Here is a 20,689-nt window from a genome sequence, read left to right as displayed (position 1 = left end):
ATTTATAAACTTATCATCAGAAGTATATAAGGTCTGTAAATAATCCCAATCTACAATTATACATTTTTTTATTTAATATGATACAAATATACAATTAAGATTCTTCTTGAAATTCTATCGTGGAATCTGAAAACGGATGTACGTCATCTGCATACAATTCTTCTGGAAGTAACTCATCGGTGGTATTTGGAAAATACGTCGGGAAATTTGGCATTGTTTGAGATTTTCTCAAAGGAAGGCGTGTATCATACATATAACAATAAGAATTAGTTTCACCAGGTATGTTCTGTCCCAAAACCCAAATCACGTTATACTTCGTGTTTATTCGTAGAATCTAGAAACAAAGTATCATATAAAAAATTTAAAAAATTAATGAATAAGAATAAAGAATAATAAACTTATAAAGTAAATGATAAATTTATATAAAAAAAAATTTCAGAATAGATGTAAGATTTTTTGTCTATTTAAAATATATATCCTTTTTTATTAGAAAAATTAATTACCCGAACACCTCTAAGAATACGCCACCGATTACCCATGTGTCCAGGCAATTTAGTACCAGGCATAACTCGAGCTTTCGTGCCACCTGACCCGATGTTTCCGGGTCGTCTGTGAGTCTTGGTCACGCCGTGAGAGGCAGGCATTCCTTTAAAACCCCATCGTTTCATGACACCTTGGAATCCGCGATCAACCCTAATCAAAATCACATGTTTCAAGTTTTCGTGAATAATTAAAACAATTTTTAATTTTTTTTCTTAAAAATGCATAATATGTCAAGACAAATTAATTTACGTTTTCCCACGAATGTCGACGATTTCTCCTGGTTTAAAATGTGTGGCGAATAAGGGAGTTCCTGGTTGCAATGCTGCTTCGCGAGACACTATAAATCTTCTTAATATACGTTTTGGTTGAACTCCAGTGTCATTAAAAATGCCATAATATTCTTTAGTAATCTATGCAAAAAAAAAAAAACACGTTAGTTTTAAGTTAGAATAGAAAAATTTATTAGATATGTATTTAATCACATACCAATTGAGGATCAATATTTTCTGCACCTATTATAAGACATCCGCGTCTGTTTTTAACTTGTATTGAAGGTGTTTTAGATATTACCGGAAAAAATTTCTCTGGCGGTATATATTTCACTACTTCATTGTCGACTATCTGAATTAAAGTACGTAATAAATAACAAAAATTAATTTCAAAATAATGATTTTACTCGTTTAAAGTAAAACTGCTCCATTTACCTGAAGTAACGTCGACGAGACTTTTTTTCCGTTTTTTAACCACAATGGATAAATTCCGATTTTTTTAGCGATTAAACCGGTACGTTGCATACCTACTTTCCATTCTACGGTAGGTTCGATTGGATCTTCTTTTAAAGGAGAATTCGTATTGATAGTGGGCGAAACATAGGTATCTTGAACCACTTCGTTAAGAAACTGCTGATTATCATTCGTTAGCCGTTCATCATACAACTGTGAAAGTTATTTGTCATATAAATACATATTCGGGTATCATATATTAAAAAAAGAATAAACTTGTAAACTGATTACATACAACACGTTGCGGCTTTGGAAGCCACTCTGGATGCCGATATCTAGGCTGTGGAATATACTTTTCCCGTTTCGGGACGGACATCATATCGATACTACAAATTCATAAAAATATGAAAAATTGTTATAAAGATTTATACATAAATGTACATTATTATTAATTCATTAATTTAATTTTGTACAAACTTCGATATATCAGATATCAATAATAATTTCACTCGTGAAAGAATTCTATGCCTAGAAAAATACCACGAAACAATGCTTACCTTCTTTTCAAGCTTTTGTGAAAAAGTTGTAGTCCATTAATTGTTTTTAAAAATGATGTCATTGTTATTATATTAATCTCACAATTGCTTTTATAAATTCACAGATACGAGAAACTTAACCTAAAAAATACACTGAAAACCATTTACACTGATCAAGTTATAGACCCGTTTCCGTTGGGTGTGTTCAGCAAACCCAACCGCTCAGTAAGCTCTTGCATCTGATTGGTAGATATTTTTAGCCGGTTTGGGTTGCGCACTTTGATACATTATTATTTAATAAATTCTCTTTTTATTTTCCTTAATTTTTTTTATTCTTATTTTATTTTGCCGTATTTAATTTAATTTAATTTTAGAATATCTTTCAATGAAGTTTTGAACAGCGCCATCCCAGCAGTTGTTTAAGGAAACCGTAAGTTATTTGACAGACTGGGTAACAAAAAACGCCGGATAAACGTTAAAAGAAAAAAAAAAAAAATTGGCGATGCAATGGGTTAGAGAAAGGGCAGTTCTTACGGGTTGCGTTTATTTTTCGTACAACTAATCACATTTATTACACCACAATACACGACGATACACTTAATAATTTAATCGAGTCTAAGTGATAATCGGTACAGTAGCAATCGATTAATGCGGAGGTATAAATAGCATATTCTTATTGCGTATCGCGTACAACTCTACGATGTATATTTATATATATATATTTATATAACTTGCCGTTTCGTAAATTCCGAATAGAAGTCGCGCGCTTCACCCAACGACGATTTTCGGGTGAGAGAAATTCGTGTGCAATACACTTTTTAGTCGTGATAGAATTATTTTGTTACATCGAGTCACGTACACGGGCGTGGATAAGAGCCCGTTAACGTTATACCATGTCATATCTGCGAGCGACAGTCAGGGATTAAAGTCGAGAGATTAATCGAACGTGTATTGTGATCACGTCGAAATATTTTTTTCTTTTGTCGTTGGCCGCGATGCAATTAATAGTTGGCGACCTACCACACGCGTGCGGTGGTTAATGGAATATTGCGAAGAGAAAATTACGCCGCGTTAATTTTTCTTATAGATTCTCTGTAAATGATTAGCGAAAAGCTTTTAGCTTCTAAAATATTTCAATTAAGTGATAAAGTTTTTAGGATTATTTTATTTTCGAAATTTAACAGCGTGAAAATTTTCATAAACATTTGAAAACATTTAACTCGATGATGTAAAAGGTATCTCGAATATTTGGTAAAATCTTTTGATATCTTAAATATAATACAAATAAAAGTTTTATTTTTAATTGTGTATGTCGTAAAGTAAGTATGAAAGATAAATTAACTTCAGCCGTAATATCCGAGATATTCTGTCGGCGACCGGAGAGTTGTTAAAAATCTAAATCGTGTCGAGATGAATGTATTCGAGATGCACGCTTAACTTATCGAGAAACATTCAGCAAGATTGAATATTCAATCCTCGAGATTGAATATTCGATCGAAGTGCCTTCGCACTTGAGAACGCCTTCGGGTGCGCGATGGAATTCGAGTGGCGGGAGTTTATTGACTCTGAATTCTTCTCGTGCTCGTTTTGCTTTTCCTTTAATTCCTTTGACGATAAGCTGAAAATTGATTCCTTTTCTTGCAGATGCGATAATAAATCATTTTATTCACGTGTGCAGTCCGCACGTTGGTTCCGTTCGCTCAGATCGCACGCGAAAGGATCATCCTCAATCCCTGACTGCAACGTAAGTATGGTTCGCGATTAGATGTTATAGTCTTTTAATCTTAATCTAAAGTTATCTTAAATTGGTACATTTTTATACATATAATTATGTCGTAGGTTGTGAAGACGAAAGATCTCGTTCCAAATTAAATAAAAGCGCCAGAACGAAGAACACAAACACATTTAATGAAGAAAAAAATTTATACGTAAGTTCCAATTCAATTTGTGATAAATTTCTGCAAAAATTTAAATTTAAAATTACGTAGTCGTTCTATAATTACAGGAAACTTATAACTCATTTCAATTTAGAGTAAGTGAGAGTTTGCGCTGCAAGAACCCCGGTGCGAAACTCGGAATGCGAAAGTTCAATCGCTTCGATCTTTGATTTCAGGGCGCGTCGTCTTGCAACGTGCAAGATCGATCGGGGATCGAGATCGAGCGTCTCCATAGTACGTGGTATCATCGGCCGGCGGTTGCTACGACGTGGAACATTCGTCGTTCATCAGTGATGTTATCGATCGCCCGTCAGAATCGTTTCCACCGACATCACGTTCAACCATCATTAAAATCGTACATACATACATTGTCAGCTACGGCACACACGAAAGAGCGTACGACGTTTTTCTCCTCGTTCGAGAACAAGGGGGCGATCACATCTGATTCGTTTCCCACGGAATTCTCTTCCGCAGGAAAAAAAAAGGAAACGCTCGCACATGATTAGCGCAACTATAGTTTAAATATAGACTACCCTCGCAACATCTATTAAAACAATTTGTGGCAGTGTTTGGATAAAATCATATTTTTTTGCTCTGGCTGACTTTTCAAGAGTTAGTAAGTAAAGCGAGGGATATGATTTTATTCAATCATAGTCACAGATCATTTTGATAAAATTGCTCTAATTCGATGCGAACGTTGACGATTAAGCTCCTCCTCAAACGCGATGCTTTGCATTTTCACTTCGGTTTGATTTACTTGCTTTATACTTTATTTGTCACGTTAGAAAGAAGAAAGTTTACATCGACTCCTTAAGGTGTGTATACACTTAATAAATGAACACAGCGATCGTGAACATTCGTCGATGATGTGTGTCGTTGGTGTGTTAATTTTGTAGCGATGGATTTTTTTGTAAATGTCGCATTTGCTAAGTAGATACACACCTTTAAACAAATGTAATAGCTTTAAAAAATGAAAATGTGCTTGTGAAATGTATTGTGAAATACAGTGAAGGATTAATTTTGCGTCAAATATTTTCTATAACGTAAATTATAATTTTTTTTCAGTGTATTATCACGACATCGTGGCGCAATAATAGTACGTATATTAATTTCTATAATTTGGTACACTTTGTAGCGTAGGTGGAGGAACAATTTTATCGTAACGGTATCATAAGTTAGTAGCGTAAATATGCCCCCGTTCCCTTTGGAGGATCAAAGTAGTCTCAAAAATTTCTTCTTTTAACCACCAAGCACGTGGTTACAAATATATAAACGTTTCTACAGGTTATTTTATTAACTCTAAGCGATGCGCTTGTGCCGTTTCATATTTACGTATTCTTTTATCGTACTGTCGCGAGAAAGAATAGTCTTTCTGCCGGCTGGGGTTGGTAGAGCTCGGAAAGGATCAGGTGGGACGTAACAGGTGGGCTCCTTAATCGCAGCTGAGCCATCGATTATGTCGAGTAACACGTGATCATTCTCAAACATTGCTCGCTGATCTTCATCGCACGTTAATGATTTTTATCGGTATTTGCCATGCTACCTCAAACCATACCTTACATCGAAAAAGTATATATGCTTTACGTTACAAAGATCAGCGATTTTCACGATCGACGATTAACTAAACGACACCGCCGTCGTCGCCTAGAATCCGTAACGCAAACGATCCGGAATAGTATTTCCATTGATCGATAAACCCGCGACACGTGTCATTGTGCTTAGCCTCTACTGTGTTCCTCACCTCGTTCTCCACTACATAATATAATATACCAGCTAGAAAAGGATCTTAATAATTTATATAGAAAATGTACAAGAAAATCTACATTCAACGAACGCGTGTGATATTTCTATATGATTACGATACGACGCGCGATGATCGAGCGAGCGAAGAATAAATAAATTAAAACGGAAGTCTCACGAGAGAAGGAGGGGAAGCCCGGGAACGAGTTTTGTGCCATTTGCGATCGAACGGTCCGCCATGTAACGACATAAATGACAATGCAATGCAATAATTGCTTTAATTTGCTTCCGTAGAATTCCAAGAGTTGGTGAATAGATCTATCTAATCTCGCAGAATAGATTATTCAACAGAGACACTCGTTGTTCGTTTTCCCGTCGCGTTCGCTCAGTTGATTTGCGAAACGCGTGGTCCTGGGACACATGCCTTTCGATTAAACGCGACACGCATATCCGTTTCTCGGTACAAGTGCCACACGTTCCAATTTTAGATTAGAACATATCTTACTCGAGCTCAACGGAGCACTTAAGCCGAGCAAAACGGGCTGTCGACGACTTAAATTCGTGCACCGCAAATCTCTAATAGTCATCCTTAGAACCGAATGCGTCCAGGCCGATTTATCTTATGAATGGACCGACGTCTCCATAGTACAAGATTCCGCGCGATTATTTCTCACCGTGGCTATTCACTTCAAACAAATCAACATATTTGAACGTTTCAAATGACACTGATAAATCGGATTCACAGAAGCAAAATGATATTCGTGCTTTTGATATGTACAAAGCTTAGACGACGTTTGCAGAAGCTCGGCAAAGAGTCAAATAAGACAACAGATAATTGTAGGCACTTAAGGATCTGTTCGTCTTGGCAAATGTTTACTTAGCAATACTAAAACGCGATCGTTATCTCGTCGGGAAAACGCTATTAGAAAACAAATCTTTTTAATAATAATTTCTTTTGGTATTTTTGTTCGAGAAAACACTTGGAAGTAGTCAAAGAGATTCATTATTTTCTAACCCGACGATGTTTAACGGATAAACGAGAGTCACATTAACTTTCTAGCCAGACGATCGAAACGATAACGCTTCTCAGATTCCAGCGTGCGATACACCCTTAATGATAATATATAACGGTTTAATATATTTTATGACCGAGTATCTTCGCTTATCTGCCTGCCTCGCGTCTGTTTTCATTTTTCTCATTGCCTCACTCGCGGTTCCATTGGATTCTCGCGCTGTTTCCCCTCTCACGCCCACTTTCTCCGAGTGCACCGGCTCTCAAGACACAAGGCAGCCGCGAATAAATCAGATTTGAAATGGCTAGACGTGTACATGTACATACGCATTTTGCGCTTGTCTACTCGAGACCGGCCTTTTAGTACTAGCGGCGATACGAGCCCTCCAGCGCTGGACGCGGCTTGAATCATGCTTCCGTAGCAGGTGTGCCGCGGTTTTCTCGGGAATAAAGTCGAGACGTACATATTATCACACGTACATTCGCCTCGCCGTTCTTACTGTCCGCGACGTCGAAAAGTCGCCGAGATTCATAATTTGCGGTCGCATACATTGCGCAATTTTATTTTATGCGAATGTTCTTTATACATATAGGTAGATATTCTGTATTCAAACATTATTTTTAACAAATTGACTTTACATACGACAAGAATGAAACGAATTCAAACGATCGTACGAACAAAACTTTGCTTCGTCAAATTCTAATTCTTGTTCCATTTTATAGATCGCGTTTTTGCTAAGGTGACAAAATTTAATGTATAAAAAAAACACACACACACACACACATACACAAAAGCACGAATTACATTTTCCTTCAAAGGGCAGTTTTCCTTACGCGGCCCTTTTTCGATCGTCTCTTCAATTTCAGTTAATAAGTAAAATAAAAGTGGACGAACAAGATTAAAGACATTGGTGCATCGGCGAATTTCGAAATTGATTTTGCTTTGCCGAATCTATTAAATTTTAATGGCAACGCCTTCTATAATATGGGTGCATTAGCGCTCCGTTCGTACATGTCACGCTTGCCTCGCGTATCGCATACAATCTGTGCGCGTTCACGTTTTGTGTATAGCAAATTGATGTTGATGAATATGAATTACCGTCGAAGCGCCGGAGAAGCGTTTCGAAAGAGCTCGATTATTTTACGCGATATTAATACCGCGTTCCCGCTCGATCTGTCCGTACGCTGAATTTATTGTTGGGCACGACTTAATTAAAACCATCAATTTCTATTGATCGCGACGGTAAATGCATTACGAGCATTATTACGCACGGAAGTAACTCTTCGAATCTGATTCAGGTGATAGCGTTAACGGGCGCGGGAAACGACGGCGCATTCGGGCGGATTATTCGCCATTGAGTAACAGGGTGTACCGCTAAGAGTAACGTCGCATCGGGGACGATTTGCGGTATTCCAGAGTAATTGAATCTGTCGCGTAAATTCGACCCGACATTTGTCTCGCGACATTTCTCGTGGACGCGCGATTTATCGGGTGCGAACGGGCAACGACGGCGAGCCGGCAAAGATTCATGCCGTTCAATAAATCGCTCGCCGCGGAGAAATGTCGCGCGGCAAATGTCAGAAGTGAATCGACAGCGAGGCATGCTCCACGAAAATGCCCCGAACAGCGAATTCCCGTATTAGAACGAAAAACTTGGATCAATCTGCATCTCGTTAAATGGATATGTTTGGCGAGAGTCAAAGGTCAAACGAGATTTCAGATCGAAGTGAACGATCGATCCCTCCGGGGTTTCATTTCGCGACGGGGTCGTCTTCGCACGCGACCTTTCCTACAAACACGTATTGCTCGCGTAATTTCGCGCGTGGCGGACGCGTTCGTCTTGGGAAAATCGCTGCTCCCCCTTTTCTTCTCCTTTCTCGTATCTTGCTTTCGACGTAGGAACGTCGACGAGTACCGCGCGCAAAACAAAATCGGCACCCCGATACCGGTAATCGCTGCCGGAAAATCAAGATATGCAGGTTCCTACGAACACGGTTGGGAGGGGACTTGTCATTTTTTTTCTCTCTGTCTTTCTCTCTTTTTACTCCGTTCTTTCCCATTCTCTCACTCATTTACTCAGTTTTTTTTTTTTTTAATTCTTTCTCTTCTCTCATTCTCACACACACAGCACACGCACGCTTCCCCTTTCTCTCGCTCTCGCTCTCTTTTTCGTTCTCTCGTTCATTCCCGTTCTTTTTCTCTCTTCGTCTTGCTTTCTATCTCTTCCTCTTTTTCCGCGACGTATGAGCATCTCAATGGCACGATCTCGCTCTTCGTTGAAAACGGCGCATTCGGCGGTGCCATTCGTCGCGCCACTCGATAACGATTGACCTCTGTGTCACCGTAAGCCCACCTTGGCCGCTGCCGTCGCTCTCTTGGCCAAGGATCAAGTACGACCTGCAAACATAACAGCCGTGTGAGTGTAGTTGCGATGTCCAGCCGTCAGCTGTTGCCGACCACTCTGCAATTTCCGAAGGTAGTTTACGGTCGTTACAGTTATGCCTGTCTTCATATTATCAGAGTTACCCTATTGGAAATTATGGTCGTTCACACAGATTTGCCTCTAACTAAATGAAAGGTTAAACGTGGCTGCGACATACATGAAAAAATTAAGAATTACGTATTTTTATCAATATCTTGTGGGTAGTTTTAATAGTTTATATAAATGTAATATACTTCTCGACTGTTTCAAATTTTAGAATTTTGAATTATTCGATTTTGTAACTTAATTCTTGATGAAAAGAAAAAAAATTAATGACTTTGAGGAAATTAAAATACTTACTTATTAGGTTTGATTTTGGGGCATCTGCAGGCCAAATCAGCCGAGTGAACGTAAAGAGATACGTCGCCACGTCGAATCCTCGAGTTAGAGTTTTTCTTGTAAATAAAGTCGACGTTCAGAGTGAATCGGATCCAGGATGTGCCTGATACGCTCGTACCGGCCTGTGAGCCGTCGCTCTTCTTGTGCCTATCCGTTATTCTGCCCAGAATAGCTGCGGTGAAAAAGAACATATTGAACGTTACGTTTCAAGCCCACACACATACACACATACGTAATATTATATAATTGAGATCGAATATCTGGAGCGAGGATATATATAAGTGAAGATTCCATATTGAAAAGAATATATTTCTAGCTTTCATTGAATTTTATAGAATATAAAGATAACTACAACTTCGTTCGACAATAGCTCGAATTCTAGTTACTTCTCTTCTCTTTGAGTATACTATAAAATCAAATAAAAAAACTTATTAATACGTCTTTAGAATAGAATTTTTTTTTTTTTATAGGCAACTTTCTTTTATAAGACTTTCAGCTAGCGCAATTACAAAAATTTATGTTTTGCATTGTGATTGAACCGCATATTGTACGTAATCGTCTTTAACACATGAACACATGTGTTTCTTTTATTCGAAGGATGCCTCGGCTTTTCAGCCGATATCGAGTCCATAGAATCGAAAAGAGAATCGACATAACTCTTTCCTTTTTATTCTCTTCTGTTACGATCGTACCGTCCTGTGTCGTATCGATCCTGTCATCCAGACAGGGATACTATTAGCCTTTCGCCAAGAACTAGGGTCATGCCCCTGTGAAACGATTCAGCGTTGAGTTGCATTCGATCGAACCATTCATTACTTCGACGTCGGCGTTACGAGTTTATACGCCGTCGTGTCTGACCCCGGAGTTTGCTATTCGAATCGTGGAGCCACGTTACTTCTGACGTAGTCTGGAGATTTTACATTCCTCGCGAGGGAGGATAGCGAGATGTACTTTTGAAACGTGAATGCGTATTTTCTCTAATAATTTTGCAGCAATTTCATGAATTGAGATTAACGGAGTTGAATTATTACATCTTTCGTACTTTAAGTTGGTTTTTTTTTTACGTGAATGGAATTAACTGATAAAAAATAAATTTAAAAAAGATCAAGTTATTAATTAATTGCATAAAAAATTAGGAGCTTAGTTTTATTTTTAATCTACAAGCAATTTCTACTTTGGAAAGTATATACACTGTTTCTGATCAGTTTCGTTTTCGCGACGAGGCTACGGGATGCACGGTCGTTTCGGTCGCTATTCTAAGTCGGAGACAGTTAAGTGCAGACCTGTTGAAGATTTATCTGCGTTGAATCAAACGAATGGACAGGAGAGGAAACAGGGAGCACCGAAGTTGCTCTGTTCGGTCAAAGCAACGCTGGACTACGGTTCAAAGGCATACCATTCTATTATTGAAAGCCCTGGCACCGTTAAAATGCGAGTCTTTCATTTTTGAACGTTATACACGCAAGGAAGAAAAAAAAGAAAGAGAGAGAGGACAATCGTGGTCGTACGCAAACAACTTTATCCTTATTTTTTCATTTTTTTCAATGTTTTCAAGTAAAAAAGTTAAAGGCTTGAAATAAATGTAAGTATAGAAAAAAGCGATTTTGCTACAAATACCGCAAAAATAAATAATGTTTTAATAAAACGGTACAATTTTTTATTTTATTTAATAAATTGATTAGTTATTTTTAATGTTATTACTCTCAAACATTTTTTTATTAATCTTTGTACGTAACAAATATAAGGTTTTCTAAAGCAAAATCTGTTATTGCAGCCTTCTTTTGTTCTCTCCCTGATTTTTTCTTTCTTAATATCTCTTACGTATACGTTTCTATTTGCCCTTCTTCGAAGGCTCTTGAGAGATAGAGAACCTCGACATAAATCGTTGTTTCACATGCGCTTTCCACACATTATTAGGGCAGGCACACATTTATTCACAATACAGCCGAAACAATTCCGGTGGCTTTGCGCCGCGCAATGTTTTCCCACATCAGCCAGCCAAGAATTGACGACTCTCCATTACTGTTCTCATCATTGCTTTCGGGCGCTGTCGTTTTACTTGCTGATGTATAATAATATTGAAAGAAATCATTACCCTTTAAGTTGCTTTATTTTTAGGCTGAATTGTAATGGTGTGTGCAAGAACGAGTTAATTATAGAATTTCGTTGTGGCGAGATTCGCCATATGTTGTTTAGGTTTTCGCGGCTTGAGTTCCAAATTAAAGGGACGAGGGCGATTAATATGTCGTTTTCTCCGCAACATTGTTTGATCCGGAAACACTTACCGTAGTCTCTTTTGCAATACTTGTTGAGATTTAGCCTCTTCGTGCTGGCGCGACACTTTCCACACTGATCTGCAACAAAACGAAGGGGAAGATAAATTACGCCGCCTTTCAGTGGTTTAATCAATTTATGGCGGCGCGGGTTAACTTGCGGCAGTTAATTCCCTTGGGCGCAGACGTTGGCGAACGAGGAAACGCGTCGTTAGCAAAGTGTTCTTTAAATTGCGCACAGAATAGAATTCGGTCGGGTCAAGCAATTGTCGAAATTGATCCTTGTGCAGAGGTTATCGTAATGGTGAACCGACTATTACAGTAATCGCGTGGTATGTCATTCTATCTTAAAAAATTGTTACCGCTTAAAACCGACGCTGATTAGTTCTCTCTCGCTTGGCTTGCTTCACGCCAAGCGAGAGTCAACGTCGGCTGTTAAGTCGGCGATTTTGAGGTTTAATTTAATTTTAATATTTAATTAATATGTCCAGGCAAAGACGGTCTTCGCGATCTTCCAGATCGAGGACGACCTAATGTAAGTACCGTCTTTGTCTGGACATACTAATTAAATATTACAATTAAATCGAACGAGAGTAACGAATAGATAAAATAGATATTATATATGTATACGTGGGGGCAGGGGGAGCGAACGCGAGCCTACGTGTCGCGCGCTAGTATTTCCCCCACCACTCCCACTCTCACTCTGTCCTTCTCCAGCGGTCGAGCAACACGCACGTACGTACGCGTTAGGCAGACCGCGTGCTCGTGCCGAAATTAATACGTATTTCCGTTCGACGAATACTTCGCGATACGAGATCTTCTCCTCTTCGTCCTCCGCGTGAGGAGAACACGTGCGATTACGTCTCCTTTCGTTAAAGTATGCACTACGCGACGACCACGTGCTCGCGCCGTCGTGTTGGTCGTTCCGGGATTCTCGTACGGTATTCGGACGTAATTTTTCGGCATGGCTTTATTTAAAACGCGAGGGCAATGTAATTTTCGCGATTGTAAAGTCACGGTCGGGGTGTTCGCGAGTGTCCAGTGCGCGGAAGGACGACTCGACACGTGCTACCTGAGAGGAGGAGGAGGCCCAGGAAGGGTATCCTGCCCCGGCGGAGCAACCCCAGGGTAAGTATAAACTTGTCTTTGGAATAAAATGCTTTGAATGTGATATCTACAAAATAATTCTTTAATTTGTGTGTTTCAGATCAAGAGAAACTCCGCTGCTTCGCATCGTTTAATGAGAACTTAAAGTGCCGTGCGCCGATATCAGTCATCATACGAACCGCAGCCGGTTCGTCGGTCGTATCGGGAGTGCCGCTAGTTTTTCGGCGTTTTTTTTTAACGATTTTCTTTTTTATTTTCGGAAGTGCGTTCGCGAGTTACTTGTGCGCGGAAGGATGGCTCGTCACGTCCCATCTGAGAGGATGAGCAGGCCCACCAGGAGGCATCGGGCATCGGCGGAGCAACTTTTAGGTAAGCATTAATTTCTCTAATAAAATCTTTATTAAAAGATTTCCTCTACTTTTTTATTAACTTTTAAACCGATATACATGTCTACATTAATATATTTCTTTTTATGTTACAGTCACCGGCAGAATTCTTCAACTCCGCTGTATGCAGATTGGGTAAGTCAGTAACTTGTTTTTATTTTCAGGATTTTCTCTTTACAGCAGTGCCGAAAAATATCGCGCGCAAGTGATCAATAATTTTCGCGAATTTAAAATCACGGTCGCGTTCGCGAGTGACTTGTGCGCGAAAAGATGGCTCGTCACGTCCCATCTGAGAGGAGGAGCAGGCCCGGGGGGCATCGTGCATCGGCGAAGCAACTTTTAGGTGAGATTTAATTCTTTTTTTTCATAGAAAATCTTTATAAAAATATAGCTTTACCCTTACATTAATTGAAATACTAACATGTCTACAATAATATGTTTTATTTTATGTTACAGTCACCGGCAGAAGTCCACGACTCCACTGAAGCTCATGCAGATTAGTGAGTTGCATAATTTTTTTTTTATTCGTAATTAGGGTCTCTCAAAAAATAGCTCGCGTGTAACGCGCACATGGTACTTCTAATATTTAAAAAATCACATTAAGGTCTCGTATAGTTGATAAATATTATCGTATTATTTAACTGGCAAAATTTTAGGTATTTAACAAAGTAAAATCTTAATAATATTGCAAAGCGATTGATAGTTGAAGGTAATTTAAAGTGACTGATCAAAGAATATTTTTGTAACTTTGTTTTATACTCGAGACTAGTTGCTTCGATGTTCATTGGAAAATTTACAAGTAAAAAGTGTCGCGTCGCCAGCTTAGGATAATTTATGTAATCACTTGTGTAGACGTAAATGTAGTGCTAGGCGAGACGACAAATGAGAACCCGTGACGTCACGGGGAGCCTTCGACCTCGCGTTGCATACATATATCGTAGGCACTTGGATTACTTCAGCTCAGCTCGTCTCGCACTTGACACGGCCCATTATCATCCACCGGCGTATCCATCCATCTATTATCTAGCCGCGACTATCCATCCATTATATCCCATACGGTCAGCGCGTCTCGCAGCCGTTCAATTAATTCCTCGGGCAATGTGTTACAGCCTCGGCTGGGGGTTTATAAAGGCAATTTTAAATCGGAATTACGCGTTGAACCGAAAGAATATAATATAAGACGAGCGGGAGTATTTATAATTAATATAATCGTATAATTAGGTGTAATAACCTAACATATAACTATTTATGAAAAAAAAACATTAAAAAATTCTTTTTTATTTTTAAAATCCGGGGACGATTAGGAATTAAGAGAAAACGTGTTTTGAATATAATGTACTTTTAATTATTTGTCTGCATATCAGTTTTACTTTATGTTCTTTTAAAATTATGGGGTACGATGAGACCGAGCGCGGGTAGGCAGATGCAAATCCATGTCGAATGCCGGCCGCATGGGGCTAACTGGTGAATTAACGTGAGCAGCCCACCTGGTGCTGAATCGCGATACCACACCATATTCATTCGTTCGTTCGTACGTAGGGACGTTCACCAACTCGCGCACGTGTTAGGGGATTGAAAGCGCGTGATTGATCAGCCGGCCAACGGTCCGGCGATCGAGAATCGCCCGCGAGATCGCTCGACTGTTGCGTTGATTTATCGGCAACGACGTGCTCGGATTTCATAATGCGACAGAGATCGTAGTCGACAAGGTTGTTTCCTCGTGTCGGAATTGAATCTGTTGCGCGTGTTCTACGCGAGATATACCAATACGAGTGACATTCTCGACTCGTGTATTAATTAATAATAATTTCAAGCGGTGTAATAGTATTTAAACAATTATAGCAATTTTTATATTGGATACATCTAGTGGCATAACAGTTCACTGAGCTTTTTTGCACCTGATTGCTGTATAATTTTAGATTTAGAAATGTTACTTCAACTTTTTGACTTTTTTAATTTTGCTCACTTTAATTCCGCGTCGAAAAAAAAAAGAAATAAAAACGATGAAGTAGAAGACGTAACAGAAACATGCGCCGATCGGATATTAAAACTCACTGGCCGACTGCGTTACTGAGCGTATCCTATTGTAAAGTATTCAGCGAGTTATTAAATTACGATGTTATATTCAGGTAAACTTATATGTTCTAGTTGAGCAAATGTTTGCAGCAGCGTGCGTAAAGCGCGCCAAACAAAATTTGTTATATAAGTTTATGCGTCAAGTATCGACGTGCAGGAATGAACACACGGGCAGGAAATTGGCGTGAGAGAAACGTATGTCGGACGAAATAATATTAAAGTCGTAGATAGGCGGCGAAAATATTTGTTTTCCGATACGCGAAGGTAACCGGTTCTCTCGCATGTGCGGTGGTGATATTTTACGACTTTGAACGTTGCGCATCCGGCCTACGAGAATGGACGGTGCATGGCAAAAAGAGGGGAAAAAAATAGGATGAAAACGTGCGTGCTACGGAGAGCAGAAGTCCTTTTTTTTCTTTTTATTTTTTTTAACCGCGTATATGCGCGAGAGTGCCGAGACTGTCACGCGGCATCCTTTGCGTTCCGCTCGCGTTTAGAGTACGTGCATCAGCGAAAACGACCGCCGCTTCTTTTCTTATTTCCGCGGCGAAACATTTAAATCAAATAATCTCTCATCGTTTTAACGTTCTCTATTTACATTATACGAATGTAAAATAATTCTCTTCTGACGCTAGGCTGATATATTCGCATCATTAAATCTTATACTACATGTAGTTACATGAAGGGGTAATATTTTAGCGCGAGAGAGATATTCAGTTATTTAATAACATTTCCCAGCTGGTTATTCACTGGACGGGACAACTCGCATACATCTATCCTACTTCTCGTTCGCGTGTCGTTTACCAAACTGCAAGGTAGAACTGGTAGAAGACGTAAGAAGCGCACTCGATAGATGCGAGAAAGAGAGTGATACTTTACGCACGAAGTGAGAGAGTTAGGGAATTTAAGATCTTTGACCCTGGGAGTGTTGGATTTTTTGCCGGTCATTATCACAGACTTCTATACTGTACACCGGCTAAGCTGGTGAGATATGAATGAGGCAGCACTATTACATAGGTACAGTATAAGAAGTAAAAGCCATACGAGTGATGAAATATCTGCGAGCTCTCTGAAATTTTCCTCGTCACACATTTTAAATGTCAGAATTTCTTTCCGTATTGCAAACATGGTTTAATAAGATTTGTTCCTCTAACGAAACAAGGTCGAATCGAGAATAAGATTATAAGCGGATTTAAACGCAACGTGCATTACCGTGTCTGAAAAGCAGGAAAAACCGCATTCGCGTGATTCCAACGATAAGTAAATTTCGAAATGAGAATATGCCTTTTTTTTTTAAGTGTAGATTTTGCCCCGTCGCGTACGCGCGTTACATGCCGTCCCGATCGCGTGCGGGAATGATTACGTCGCTCCCGTAATCATGGTTAAACGCCTTCGGAGAAACTAATCCTTTTCTCGAGACCGGTGCTGGTTTAATGCTCAACGCGGTTATAGGGGTTTAGTGGTTACGCACTGTCGCAGTCGACAAGATGCGCACGTTCGTCTTGGTCATCTCGTGCTCACCGCGATAATTCTACTTCTGCCGAGCTCGTCTGGGTTCGGTAACTTAATTCTTATTATTAGCGGCGACTTTTTCTTCCATAAAAATTTGAGCACATTTGCGATATTTGCACGAGAAAAAAAAAAAAAAACAAAGAAAGAAAACGAGAATAATGATGATTAGCAAGCGCGATTATACAAGCGAAAACGTGCAAATGAACGTATGCAGACTCAATTCACTTCCGACTGTCCTGTTCAAATGAGAACTGCGATTTTTTTTTAGATAACAGCAGAAAAAAGCGGAAATTTAATTTTAATTTGCCCGCACGTATTAATAAAATACGTAATATTGAAATAATTGTACATTATAAAATCAATAGTACACGAATTATACACGACGTGAGTTATACATATATCGAGGAAGAACGAATAATAATTATCTTGTTACCGCATTCGGTCATAATTTATTTACAAAATTAGAGAAGCAGGATTTCACTGTATTTTTTTTTTCGTTAATAAAGAGACGATTTTAATTAAGTCAAGGGATAAATGCAATCGACATGCTTTTGACACAACTTACAGAATTGCGTGTACGCGCCGTACGATCATTAATACGCGCCATTCACAAGCGTTCTTTAAACGAATCGTCCATTCATTCCAAACCATTCATCGGTTGACGACGATGCGGCATGAGGTAGTCGGAAGTCGTACGATTTAGAACGCTGATATTCGTCTGTGCTCGCGCGCACGTAATCCGCTTAGATCCAATCACTAGGCGTTGTTAATACGAAGTCTGATCGAGACGCCTTTTGTGATTTAATCGCCGTCAATTTGTAACCGCGCGCGGCGCGAAAGCTTTTATTAATCGCGCTAAGAATGTTTCTCTCAAGTTAAATTTTATCCTAAGGCGGAGAAACTGATTCGCTTTTATTATTTGTCACTTTGCGGCAGTCTACGAATTTCTTTATAGTTAAATATATAGAAATTATTTTTTCGAGCAAAATATTTTATTAAAATAAAAAGGATTCGACTTAAAAATATATTTTGTCTTATAATTAATAGTGAGATCGATATTATTATTATTAATATAATTGTTATATAATATATTATTAATTTTGTTCAGTCACACTATTAAAAAAAAACTTGTGACTTACATGTAAGGAAGTTATAGTTTTAGAATTGATAGTTCAACATAATTTCATAAGTTAATAATTCAGTCTATTCGAATCCATCTGATATTCATTTCAGAGACTGACATTTCGGTATTTGTTTCGACGAGGATAAAATCTAGGAGTTATTTTAACCTTGACTGTGGCTATATTTTTAGTCATACATATTTTCGGCGCATTAATCGTACTGAGAATGGTTGCGCAAAGTGACGTACTATTTTATGACACGTGTTTTTATTGAGCTGACCTAATACTATTTTCGTTTTACGAGAGCTATATTGCTGTCTGTATATCGGTGTTTAATACAACATAAAAAATTGGAGGAGATATTTACTCAAATTGCAACATAAATTACGTTAATTAGTTTGAGTGCAGGCAATGTTTTTCTAAGTTTATGCTCAATAACATGTACGTTATAATATTTATTACGTTCTTAATATTATAGAAATTGTTTAAGCTTTTTCAAAATTATTTTAAAGGGCCGGGTGTAATAAACTGTAAAAACATTTTCGCGTTACTGCTTATAAATAATATTGCACATTCCCGAGTGGAAATTGATTCCCACAGTTACTTAATAATTAGCTAGCCAATTCGTGGTTTATTTCGCGGCTGTCTAACAAAACTGTTCAGTACTGAGTCAGAAATGTAACAATCAAAACGTACTAGGTACGTAGATAATTATCATGTTTTTCGCCGCGAACTAGTCTATTGCGCGTGCTGGACTTATTCTATCGCGTGCTCGACTGCCGAATTCGGTGGTCATCGGGCCCGCTGACCGTCGCGGTAGTGTGAGTACGTGCGTGTGTTTACATCGGCCGGCAGATCTTCGCGTTTCGAGTTCGCAAGGTGGAGGACGCGCGGTGGCGGACGGCAAGAACTGGCTTGCCCGACGAATTCGGCAGTCGAGCGAGCTTTGCGTAAGGTCAGAACACAACAGTAAACAAGTACGCGGCGAAAAAAGTTTAGCTATCTTTTCTTTTCGAAGACAGTCTAGTTAGAAAATATATTTAATCTAGTTAAGAAATATATTTAATCTGCACGACCTAACCACAACCTGCAAAATTAGATCAATTAGATAAATTTCTACTCGGGTTTATTTAAAAAAAGAAAAGAAAAAAAAATTGTCAAATTTTATAACTTGATGGAATTTAGATTTATGATTCAAAATGTGTTTAGGTGATAGTAAATTATTTTCTAAACTTTCCCGTTTGAATGACAACTGAATTGAATTTTGTCTGCTTCTCTGAAATTCAAGAGAGTGCACTTCCCTCATCGATTTAGTCTTAACGCGTCTGTGTGCGGATTCTTTCCAGACGACGTCGTTTCTAGCAACGGACGTAGATTAATCTTCCGCAACGCGTCGGTGTTTTTCTTGGCAGAAGGGTTGCATCGCGCTCAGGAACGCGTCTGAGATTTAAAGATAAATTTTACAAATTCTACCGTAACTGCGACATTTTTAAAGCCACTCAAAAAAACATTAACACTAATACGACATTGCTGTCTTCGTGCCGTACTAATAGCGTACTTTTAAATATGTAGCTGGTGGTTACTCTCGATATATATTTTATTGAAAATATAATAAAATATATTGTTTCGCGTACGAGATTTATTTTAGCGGCTTATGCGGTGATTTATGCTCGCGTTATTTTATATAATGGATGTATAACGCAATATTTGCCATATTCATGTGCAACTGATCCTCCTGCATTTCACGCTCAATCTGGTCGAACAGATGTAAGCGTTTGAAGGTATCCGCGTAGAGAGATGTGTTCGTCAACTAAATCCGAAGTTCGCGGGGAAAGATTTCCTGGAAGCTGTCGAGATGAGAAAAGAAAGCGGAGGTTGGGAAAGAGAGGCGAGACGAGGCAAGATCTGCGCGAGATACGAACCCGGTGTATTTCTCTCCACGCTCGCCTCATTCAGATATTCGCGGAATAATGAGATTATATTGCGCCGGTCGTTCTAAAATAAACCGCAAGTGCAAGTTGCTGCCGCGAAAACTGGAACGCGCGTACAATACTCACTCCTGGAATATTTAACGCCGCTATTTGGCTAGACAGATAAAAAGATGTTTGCGTGAAGCCCTAAGATTAAATTAGAAAAACGGAGGCGCAATGTGCGTACGCGTGTACGTGAACATGTTTAATAATTTAATCAATTTTTGGGGCTTGCTGCATGTAATTCTTTTTTTTTTTTTGCTCGGGAAACGTCTAAGTTTGCCGAGTTTCTTTTTTCTTTATTTTTAATCCGCTCACGTTAAGACTCTTTTCACGTTAAAGTTAAGACGTGTGCAGTCGACAGGATATATAATACTTTTGAAAACCGTCCAGAATCTTCGGGCTTTTCTCATAAATCCGACATCGCCTTCCGCCCGCAGGAAGCAAAGCAGGAGATTGCTCCGAAATCAATTTACTTTGACGTAATTCATCTCCGCGGTCTGTTTGAAAGGGTCAGAACCATCCCTTGTCTCGAAGCTAAAAGCGGGCCGGCTATCAGCTATCGCGCTTAATAACGTTTTATGAAATAAAAGTATATTGAAATAAATGATTTCGAGAAATATTTTAAATTGAAATACACGTTCGAATGACGAGTAGGATTCCGAATTGAATAAAAACCGCGTGTACAATGGAAAGTTTAAAATGTCAAATAAAATCCCATTCATTTATTAAATACACGCGGCGTTTGCCATCTAAATATATAGTTAGAGATTTAATTTTCTGCCCTGAAAACGATTCGGGTCGCGTAATTTGCGAGAATTGTGTGAAAATTGCATGAGATACGTCCACGCGCATGGGAGAAAATGCATATTCGCGAAACATAGTCGAAAACACAAGGGAGAACGATAGCGTTGCGATAATGTATACCGTAA

General features: G+C 38.9%; 2 protein-coding genes and 2 long non-coding RNA genes across 5 annotated transcripts in view; 2 read left to right on the top strand and 2 right to left on the bottom strand.

Annotated features, from left to right (window-relative positions):
• Positions 1-51: 51 nt before the first annotated feature.
• On the bottom strand, positions 52-2,031 carry Mrpl3 (mitochondrial ribosomal protein L3). The gene is made up of 7 exons (XM_070660968.1): positions 1,823-2,031; positions 1,561-1,651; positions 1,248-1,478; positions 1,030-1,164; positions 793-953; positions 504-693; positions 52-334 (listed from the first exon to the last, which is right to left on the bottom strand). Exons 1-7 carry the CDS (start codon positions 1,882-1,884, stop codon positions 95-97), a joined length of 1,110 nt encoding a protein of 369 aa, XP_070517069.1. The 5' UTR covers positions 1,885-2,031; the 3' UTR covers positions 52-94.
• Positions 2,032-2,370: 339 nt separating this feature from the next.
• LOC139105076 (uncharacterized) lies at positions 2,371-4,055 on the top strand. 2 transcript variants are annotated; one of them, XR_011546129.1, is made up of 4 exons: positions 2,371-3,036; positions 3,446-3,545; positions 3,641-3,729; positions 3,915-4,055. It is a non-coding gene; the product is annotated as an uncharacterized lncRNA (long non-coding RNA). The 2 variants fall into 2 exon arrangements; XR_011546128.1 differs by lacking the exon at positions 2,371-3,036 and having other exon boundaries at positions 3,283-3,545.
• Positions 4,056-4,485: 430 nt separating this feature from the next.
• LOC139105069 (netrin-1) overlaps positions 4,486-20,689 on the bottom strand; it is a 141,231-nt gene continuing 125,027 nt past the window's right edge. The window contains exons 5-7 of the mRNA XM_070660960.1: positions 11,598-11,666; positions 9,274-9,484; positions 4,486-8,888 (exon numbers count right to left, since the gene is read on the bottom strand). Coding sequence (XP_070517061.1) covers positions 8,744-8,888; positions 9,274-9,484; positions 11,598-11,666 — 425 coding nt within the window. The 3' untranslated portion in view covers positions 4,486-8,743. The remainder of the gene's footprint in view (positions 8,889-9,273; positions 9,485-11,597; positions 11,667-20,689) is intronic.
• Positions 12,621-17,215, top strand: LOC139105077 (uncharacterized). The gene is made up of 3 exons (XR_011546130.1): positions 12,621-12,713; positions 12,793-13,061; positions 13,174-17,215. It is a non-coding gene; the product is annotated as an uncharacterized lncRNA (long non-coding RNA).

The sequence above is a fragment of the Cardiocondyla obscurior genome, linkage group LG08 (assembly GCF_019399895.1).
Source record: "Cardiocondyla obscurior isolate alpha-2009 linkage group LG08, Cobs3.1, whole genome shotgun sequence".
Taxonomy (NCBI): domain Eukaryota; kingdom Metazoa; phylum Arthropoda; class Insecta; order Hymenoptera; family Formicidae; genus Cardiocondyla; species Cardiocondyla obscurior.
This window is presented reverse-complemented; position numbering and strand designations above follow the sequence as displayed.